Source organism: Mchenga conophoros, linkage group LG19, assembly GCF_057382185.1.
Source record: "Mchenga conophoros isolate Kocher_MC1m ecotype Shallow Benthic linkage group LG19, M_conophoros_male_GT1.1, whole genome shotgun sequence".
Taxonomy (NCBI): Eukaryota; Metazoa; Chordata; class Actinopteri; order Cichliformes; family Cichlidae; genus Mchenga; species Mchenga conophoros.
In genome coordinates this window covers 13816695-13825877 of record NC_140544.1, presented here as the reverse complement: position 1 = coordinate 13825877, position 9183 = coordinate 13816695, and the positions used below count along the sequence as shown (strand labels likewise).

The 9183-nt window shown below is 41.0% G+C and overlaps 2 protein-coding genes across 5 annotated transcripts in view; both read left to right on the top strand.

The window, feature by feature from the left end:
• LOC146551892 (alcohol dehydrogenase 1-like) overlaps nucleotides 1-2347 on the top strand; it is a 4142-nt gene extending 1795 nt beyond the window's left edge. The window contains exons 4-11 of one of the 3 annotated variants that reach the window (XM_085256258.1): nucleotides 78-219; nucleotides 474-561; nucleotides 654-873; nucleotides 974-1234; nucleotides 1387-1519; nucleotides 1845-1983; nucleotides 2063-2097; nucleotides 2176-2314. In XM_085256258.1, the coding sequence (XP_085112384.1) occupies nucleotides 78-219; nucleotides 474-561; nucleotides 654-873; nucleotides 974-1234; nucleotides 1387-1519; nucleotides 1845-1983; nucleotides 2063-2096 (1017 nt within the window). In that variant the 3' untranslated portion in view covers nucleotide 2097; nucleotides 2176-2314. Of the gene's footprint in view, nucleotides 1-77; nucleotides 220-473; nucleotides 562-653; nucleotides 874-973; nucleotides 1235-1386; nucleotides 1520-1656; nucleotides 1800-1844; nucleotides 1984-2062; nucleotides 2098-2175 lie in introns of those variants that run through there. The other 2 variants (XM_085256260.1, XM_085256261.1) reach the window with 2 other exon arrangements.
• A 1245-nt stretch (nucleotides 2348-3592) lies between these two features.
• Nucleotides 3593-8344, top strand: LOC146551891 (alcohol dehydrogenase 1-like). Of its 2 annotated transcripts, none has more exons than XM_085256263.1 (9): nucleotides 3593-3740; nucleotides 4829-4930; nucleotides 5045-5186; nucleotides 5633-5720; nucleotides 5938-6151; nucleotides 6258-6518; nucleotides 6681-6813; nucleotides 6903-7041; nucleotides 7142-8341. In XM_085256263.1, exons 1-9 carry the CDS (start codon nucleotides 3723-3725, stop codon nucleotides 7173-7175), a joined length of 1131 nt encoding a protein of 376 aa, XP_085112389.1. In that variant the 5' UTR covers nucleotides 3593-3722; the 3' UTR covers nucleotides 7176-8341. The 2 variants fall into 2 exon arrangements, with proteins under 2 accessions (XP_085112389.1, XP_085112390.1); XM_085256264.1 differs by lacking the exon at nucleotides 3593-3740 and adding an exon at nucleotides 4658-4684 and having other exon boundaries at nucleotides 7142-8344.
• The last annotated feature ends 839 nt before the right edge of the window (nucleotides 8345-9183 follow it).

Below are 9183 nucleotides of genomic sequence, written 5' to 3'. Positions count from 1 at the left end.
TAAAGTTCCTGTTTTACCAGAAGATTCACCAGAAACAACCTTGACTTTGGATTTGATTATTATTCCCGTGGTTACAGATTGTTTCAACAGCGCTGTGCCATTCAGACCTGTACTGCCTGTTGAAGGTTGTGGAGAAGGAATTTTTCCCAGTCGTCCTTGGCCATGAGGCGGCCGGCATTGTCGAGAGTGTTGGGCCTGGAGTCACAGAATTTCAGCCAGGTCAGTTTTTAACTTTGAACAAATTAAACTTCTCTCCGTGAACAAGAGATTGACCCTGACATCAGCCACAGCTGTTCCCATGGTGTTCAGGTTGGTTTTAGGAAGAGACTTGATTGCCTTTGTCCAAAGGGTGGTTTTAATTGTAAATTGTGATGTTCAAATTTTTAAATTCTCAATCCAAGTAAATGTGGTCCATAAGCGGGCACTCGGTTAATACGCCAAAGCAGAACGTGTGACCATTTCTTTTTCCTCAGGAGACAAGGTGATTCCCCTCTACCTTCCTCAGTGTGGAGAATGTCGCTTCTGTAAGAGCCCTAAGACAAACCAGTGTGACGTAATTTGGTGAGTACAATCTTGCTTTATTCTCACCTCTCATTGCCACCATGTGCTGATGCGTACTCTTGAGGTTCATGTTTTCCCTCTATCTTGTTCAGGACTAGAATGGGTTCAAAAGAAATGGCACTGGAAAAGTCCAGGTTAACCTGTAATGGGCAGAAGCTGCGGCAGTTTATGGGAATCAGCACCTTCTCTGAGTACACTGTGGCTCATCAGATGGCTGTGGCTAAGATTGACCCTGATGCTCCTCTGGATAAAGTCTGCCTCCTTGGGTGTGGGGTCTGCACTGGGTATGGGGCAGCTGTTAATACTGCTAAGGTGTGTATGCTGCTAGAACTGAAAGGTTTTTTTTGTTTTAGTAACGACCTGTAAGCACTCATCCAAAATGAATCCCATTTACTGAAATCATCTCCTGCAGGTTGAGCCAGGCTCCACCTGTGCCGTGTTTGGTCTGGGAGCTGTGGGTTTGGCTGCAGTCATGGGCTGTGAGGCTGCAGGAGCCAAAAGGATTATTGTTGTTGACATCAACCCAGACAAGTTTGAGAAAGCCAGGGAGTTTGGAGCTACTGACTTCGTCAATCCCAAGGATCACAATAAACCCATTAGTCAAGTGCTAATGGAGATGACTGGTGGAGGTGTGGACTACTCCCTGGAATGTGTTGGTGATGTGGAATGCATGGTAGGGGAATTTTATGAAATTTAGATTCTCAATAGAGGGAATTAAGTGAAACAATTTCCTTTTTGTTTTTAAAACCCAAAAGACCTTGAGTCAGTTTAGTCTTTTCAGTGACTTCTATCCTTCTGCTGACTTGTTACCATTTCTCCATCTAGCGCAGTGCTTTGGAGTCCTGTGTGAAAGGCTGGGGTGTCAGTGTGATCGTGGGATTGACAGACATGCAAGACGTAACCACCCGACCTCTTCAGCTCACCTCGGGACGTACATGGACTGGCTGCCTGTTTGGAGGTGAGACAAATGTGACCATAACCAGTAGTTCTAGTGGGCTGGACCAGCGTACAACATTTTCACATGAGTGATTAAATCTGATGGGCAGCTCACAACAAATTGTTTGTGGTCTAAGCTGGCATGCTTCTCCAAATTAGGATTCAAGTATGCTTGATATGCAGCCCACCTGTTATAAGGCAAGAAGCGGGGCACTCCCTGGAGAGGTCCCCAGTCAGCTGGACATATTCATGTCATGAATTGGACTGAGATCTGCATAATTTCTTGCATCTTCTGTTGTAACAAACTGGTTAGTGCCGTTCTAACTTGTGTCTTTGGGTGGGGTCAGGATTTAAAAGTAAGGATGCTGTTCCTAAGATGGTGAAAGACTACCTGGAAAAGAAACTGAAGCTGGATGAGTTTATCAGTCACACTATGACTATGGATGAAATCAATGATGCCATTGACCTAATGAAGCAAGGCAAATGGTACATACAGCCTCAGCTGACATAACTTAATTACTAGATGTCCAAAACGAAGACCTAATTTGTGTTGTTTATTTCAAAGCATCCGGACAGTTATGAGTGTTTGTCCAGAATGAGGTAAAACGCAGCAAATGGTAGATTTACACTCACTGGCTGACTAAATGACACATTAATCATTCTTCTTTCTGTATCCAGGTGGTCATGAGCTTCTCCACAAAATAAACTCCAGTCCTGAATTCAACAACCCTAAAATAACTCATCACTACACTGTGCATAAAGGGAATCAGACATCCATGGATGGTTGAAATCTGTGTTGATAAGAGAAACTAAACACTGTTTAAAGAGCAAAATAAATGGTTTAAACAAATCTGTGTAGTTTATGCTTTTGTTGTACAATATATTAAGCAATGCATTGAATAGTGCCAGATGTAGTGACTCACATTTCATTAAGACTCGTGCAAATATTGCCTTTTAAAGTTTATTTTTGTTTAACACACTTTGCAATGCCTGAACTAATTGTTTTCAGAGTTTGACTATTTAATAACTGCTGCTCACATTTACACACAGCCTAATATAAATATGTACTTAACATAGCAGGGAGTGCCGTCGTCATCCCGCTAGTTTTGTCACAGATGTCCCTTGTTAACTTCTACTTTAATGTAATTGCTTATGGCAGTGAACACAACTTCAGAATTCCAAACAGATCTGCCATTTGTATTCCTATCCTCAGATCCTTTAGATCCTGGCTTCATATGCACTTGCTTCAATCTTCTGCCATGACCACTCAGTACCAACTGTACACTTAAACTAATAGTTCTAAATTCCATCCATCCATTCGCTTCCGCTTATCCTTTTCAGGGTTGCGGGGGCGCTGGAGCCTATCCCAGCTGTCATGGGGCGAAAGGCGGGGTACACCCTGGACAGGTCGCCAGTCTGTCGCAGGGCTAACACATAGGGACAGACAACCATTCACATTCACTCGCACATTCACACCTAGTGGCAATTTGGATTATCCAATTAACCTATCCCCACAAGCTGCATGTCTTTGGACGGTGGGAGGAAGCCGGATCAGGAGCAGATCTGTGCTTCTGTGTTCAGCCAGGGTTTAGTTTGCCATCCTACAGGGGGGGTGGGGACTGAAACTTCAGCTTAAGTCCATATTCTAGTTTACTCATGTTGTCACATGTTGGAGTAAACTTGTCAATTCCCCTTTGACCCTCTTTAACTCAGGACACATTGGGAATGTCCTGAAACACTTGCTGGCTTGCATGCACTGCAAGAATGAAGTGTGATAACAGGACAGCATACTGCATTTGGGATGGGTGTGGTGTGTTTTGGTTTTCTTCATAAATAGTATGCTATGTAGTCTGGATATTCTGAGACACGTTGGAAATTAAAAATATAGTTCAACAGTTTTAGGATTACCTAAAGACTTTTGCATTACGGAATTTTTGTCATATTCTGCAAGTACATGTAAAAAGTGCTGATTTCACAATACCACCACAGGTGAGCAGTATTCCCCGAGGCAGTAAGACCATGTACATCTTGTCCTTTGGACAGAAACTTGACTATAATAATGGAAGTACATGTAATTCCCAGATTGTAAACAGTCTCATATAAAATGCTTGCGTAACCGTACTGGGTAAACCTGACCTCTGAAGTCCCTACCAACAAATGTTTATGCGTCATCGCAGAATTTAAAGTCCATTCTTCCGTCGAGTTTTCCTCATTTGGTTGCAGAAATGGCCACAGCTGGTAAGGTAAGTAAATCATTTAAATGTGTTTCAATTACTTTTGCAGATTTTTATTTTTTTTTATAAAGGAAAGAATATCATAACACTTTACATGTGCTATGATTTAATGGTTTGCTTTGCACATATTTTAGCGAAATTGTGGAGGTATGTAACAACGACAGGAGAGGTCTCAGTGTCTCACTCCAACCACTTTATTAACTGACAGAACTTCACATATAGTCAGCGCCAAAATCTCCACCCCCACACTTCCCTTCAACTTGTGTGTGAGTGGAGCCACCTGGTGGTCCGCCACAAAATCATATTTTCCTCTTGAGATGGTAGTATTGTACTGATTTTACTGCTTAATTTATTAAGAATAGAACCACCAGGAAGGGTCACATTGAGTCATGTGTGGCATAGCTGCACTGAAATAAAGTCTGCATTGAAACTGTGAGGCAGGCATCAAAAACAGATCATCTTCTATTTAAAATTAACCTCAAAGCCAACTACAAAAACACAAACTAATATTGTAAAATTATTTAAACTGAACAAAGTTTATCATCTCATCCACATCTGCCTCTAAGGCTCATGACAAAATGTGTCTTAAAATTGTGTTGCCAGGGCAGCCAGCATGTGGTTGGATATTAATTTCTATGGGGTGAAAATGACCACCTCGGTGGTGCTGGGTAGACCCTCTAAGTCAGGGGTGTCCAACTCCAGGCGTCAAGGGCCGATGTCCTGCAGGTTTTAGATGTGTTCTTGATCCGACACAGCTGATTTAAATGGCTACATTACTGCCTCAACATGTCTTGAAGTTCTCCAGGAGCATGGTAATGAACTCATCATTTGATTCAGATGTGTTGACCCAGGGTGAGATCTAAAACCTGCAGGGCACCGGCCCTTGACGCCTGGAGTTGGACACCCCTGGTGTAAGTGGTCATTGTTACAAAACTTTTGAAATGGCACTAATGGTAAGGGGGGTCAGCCACTGATTAATAATTTCCTTTATTGCATATTTAAAGATTTTTATTTAAATTTCTCCATCTGCTCTGTTAAGTTGGTTTACAGAAATGACCTTGGTGGATAATTTTAATATTGTAACTCTGCCATTTAAGGTCATCAAGTGCAAGGCAGCAGTGGCCTGGGAATCCAGCAAGCCTCTGGTGATTGAAGAAATAGAGGTAGCCCCACCCCAGGCCAATGAGGTCCGCATTAAGGTAAGAAGCAGCCGGCTTTGATGCTCTTGTATGCATGTATGTTCTTTACGCTTTTCTACAACTAAACTCCTATAATCTCATTCAGTGCTTCTTTTACCGTCATATTTGCTGTAGATTGTGGCAACATCTCTGTGCCATTCAGACCTGTACTTCCTTTATGAGAGTCTAGACAAATCGCTCTTCCCAACCATCCTCGGTCATGAGGCAGCCGGCATTGTAGAGAGTGTTGGGCTGGGAGTGACGGAATTTCAGCCAGGTTTGTTTGAGATTGTTTAACATCCAAAAATATGCTTATTTGCATTTTGTGCAAGAGAGAAATAAGACTCATCTCAATCCTGTGTCTAAAGTCTGCAACAAATTTGCAACAAAAATGCAAGCAACTATAAGACAAAAAGGTAATGTTTCATTTAGTGTTCTTTTCTGTACAAGAAATTTATATTTTAGAATTTTAAGGATATTTTATCTTGCAGTGTTTTGAAAACAAATTCATGCTGGAATGGATGGAGTTTAAAAATGTTCAGACTTTCATAATTTGTTCATACGCAAGGTCAGAAGCACTCCTAAATTTGTTCATGGAGCATAAACAAGTTAGGTGCTATGTGAAATGTTTGTCATCCTCTGTGGATGTGAAATGTTTGACGGGTTACGTATGGATTTGTGTATACATGCTGTAAATGAGGCTCAATGCTTTCTGTCTTCCAGGAGACAAAGTAATTCCTCTTTTCCTACTCCAGTGTGGAGAATGTCGCTTCTGTAAGAGTCCTAAGACCAACCGGTGTGAAGAAGCAATGTGAGACTCATTTCATGCCATCTTATTCAGTTTTCATGTGCTTTTACACACACTGCACTTTTTTACAGACTAGATATAAATGTTGTGAAAGTATTCCGACTACTCGTCTTTTTATCAACTAGGTAACTGTTGATTTCATTCCTTCAAGAGGAATACTTTTAAAAGTTGTGCATAAAAAATAAAAAAAAATCCAAAACATCAAATATGTCTTGTTTAGGAAAAGGCACGCCCAGAAAAGCACAGAACATTCCAGGCTTACCTGTAAGGGGCAGAAACTGCAGCAATTTATGGGGACTGGGACCTTCTCTGAGTACACTGTGATGAACCAGATGGCTGTGGCTAAGATCGACCCGGCTGCTCCTCTGGATAAAGTCTGCCTCCTTGGGTGTGGGGTCTGCACTGGATATGGGGCAGCTGTTAATACTGCTAAGGTGTGTATGGTGGGCTAACGGAATAGCCATTGGAATTGGACATTTTGTGCTGGGGGTGTTTAATTTAATTTTTATGTCCAGTTTTGATCAGTCTCCTTTCCTGCAGGTTGAGCCGGGCTCCACCTGTGCCGTGTTTGGTCTGGGAGCTGTGGGTTTGGCTGCAGTCATGGGTTGCAAGGCTGCAGGAGCCAAAAGGATTATCGCTATTGACATCAACCCAGACAAGTTTGAGAAGGCCAAAGTGTTTGGAGCTACTGACTTCGTCAATCCCAAGGATCACAATAAACCCATCAGCCAAGTGCTGATGGAGATGACTGGTGGAGGTGTGGACTACTCCCTGGAATGTATTGGGAATGTGGAATGCATGGTGAGGAAGATTTAATCTACTCGGTAGTATCAAATGTCTAGTTTAGTAAAAGTCAACTAAACCTTGCTCTTTTCCAGCAGTGGTTATTTAAGAAGTCCTTCATTAACATATCCTTGTATCCTTCTACATACAATTCTGCTGCTCCGCTGTTTCTCCATGTAGCGCAGTGCTTTGGAATCTTGTGTGGCAGGCTGGGGCGTTAGTGTCATTGTTGGATGGACAGACTTGCATGACGTAGCCACCCGACCTATTAATCTCATGCTTGGACGTACATGGACTGGGTGCTTGTTTGGAGGTGAGATAAATATAAGGGAGCTTACGGTGTCTTTATTAAGCTTATGTTGAGATTCATTACAGCTTGTCGTTTTGTCTTTTGGGGATCAGGATTTAAGGGTAAGGGTGGCATTCCTAGGATGGTTAAAGCATATCTGGACAAGAAGGTGATGCTGGATGAGTTCATTACTCACAACATGACTGTGGACCAGGTCAACGACGCCATTGAACTGTTGAAGAACGGTAAAAGGTAGATTTGCTCTACTATACTTTCTCCTCCATTATTGAGTCAACAGCAACACAGATTAGACCAAAACTTTGCTCAAATCTTTTCTCCTTTTTCCCCACAGTATCCGCACAGTCATGAGATTTTCTCCACAATAATGCTGCTGTGCTGCCTTCAATAACACTAAAGTTACTACCAGCGAACACTAATCAGTGTTTGAAGAGTAAAATAAATGGTCTCCCAGATGGATCTGTGTGTGTGTGTGTGTGTGTGTGTGTGTGTGTACTCATTTTTTTGGGCTGCATGTTCTGTGTCTTCGGCTATATCCACGATTTCACTACTAAACTGTACTTAAAGGGGCCTATTAGCTGCCAGCTGCTGGAAAGGTGGGGTGAAAAAGTTGCCAGCTTACAGCCAACAGACTTGCTTAACCATTCACACCTACAGTAAATTTAGAATCACAAGTTCACCCAACATACATGTCTTTTGACTGTGGGAGGAAGATGGAGTGCCCACACAGGCACAAAGAGAACATGTAAACTTCATTCAAATCCAGGATCTATTTGCTGTGAGGCAACTGTGCTAACCAAATATTAATAGATTTCTATAAAATTAACCCAAAAAACCTACATATGATAAAAGATTGAAGAAGTGATGTAATTGCCTTTGAATGCATTAAATTCACTCTTATGACTGGCAGCACCAAATAAATTGTGAGGCATACATTTCCTTCTTTAGCCAATTACTTATGCCAGCTGTTCTACATTCTTCAACAGAATTGGTTTCTTCTGACTGGGACACGATTTAGGCTCTCAGCCGGTCTTGTTTTCATTTCTGCACCTCCATCAGATTTAAATATTGGTAACCCTACTGATCCTAAATATTAATTTATTGCACATTGAATCATTCCAGTTTAACAGTGTACTGCAGTTCTGTAGGTGATCACACGAAGTCCTGTTGATGAACTGCATAGGTGGTTAAAATTCAAATAAATGTACTGTCTATTTCATTACTTTGAAAAGTGACTCCAACCACTTTCATTTTTCATGTAGAATTGTTTGTTGCTTTTTGGTTGTTGGTGGGATACATGTTATAGAAAACTAATTAGTCTTTCAAGATTATGTCTCCATTTTAATCTTCAGCATGGCAGCTATAAAAATGCAGTGTTGATCTGACTGCTTTGAGACAAATGAAATTTTGAGAGTGAATAATACTGGAAAGATTTTGCCAGTTTACTGTAACCAGTCAATCTAACATTCCAAACATTAGCAATTATAGTAAAGTGACCCAGACAATTAATGTGCAACTTTCCCTATGCTCGACAAGCATCCTCGTGGGTGTATTCACCCAGTTATGTTTGTCTGAAATCCCAGTCTAAGAAATGCATCCATTAAGCAATTCTTTTTTTCTTTTTTTTAAGTGTTCCATGTGTGGGGAAAACATGTGGAATGCAGATGCAGGCACTCAGTCTTAGACTGCCTTGCTTCCAGAAATAAGCAGAGCTTTTCTTGCTATTTCTGAGATGGTGTCTCCTTAGAAAAAGCTTGTGTAGTACATGAAATAAATTAGATTTTCACCTGTGAGCAGTATGGTAATGGGGGGAAGAAGAAAAAAAGAAGTACAGCAAGTACAGAAGTAGAGCAAGAATAATTAAGCAATAATTAAGCTGGAAATACAAACTTCTTTTTTCTGTTTTTCCTCTTTTTAGATCCTATCATAATTGTGAGCTGTTTGTGGGACTGGGTTTTGAGAGAGTAAATTGACTCACTGCAGTGTTTGTAAAATTAACCCTGCAAAATTTTGTCATGAAGTTAAGCTTTATGTTTTTCATAGTGTTTACTTTTTTTTTTCTTTTTTTTTTTAATCACGCTAGTGTCTCCTTCCTGTTGGATATGCCCAAAAACCACATCTAAGTGACAGTCACCAAAGAAGCATCCTAGTCAGGTGCCTGAACTACCTCAGCTGGCTCTTTGGGTCACTTCCTACAGCTCTGGGCATAATAGGTGACAGTAGGAAGTCAACGTTCCAGTCTTTTGCTCTTTCCTTCTCATTTGGCTAAACAATTAGCTGGTTTGATTGATTGATTGATTGATTGATTGGTAATTTATTTCAACATGTGAACAATATACAAGTACATTTAGAAAAGAAATGAGAGAAAAAAATATA

Coding starts and splice junctions, on each gene's coding strand:
- LOC146551891 (XM_085256263.1), top strand. Junction 5,187..5,632: donor AGTGACGGAATTTCAGCCAG/GTTTGTTTGAGA, acceptor TCTGTCTTCCAG/GAGACAAAGTAATTCCTCTT. Junction 6,152..6,257: donor CAGCTGTTAATACTGCTAAG/GTGTGTATGGTG, acceptor CCTTTCCTGCAG/GTTGAGCCGGGCTCCACCTG.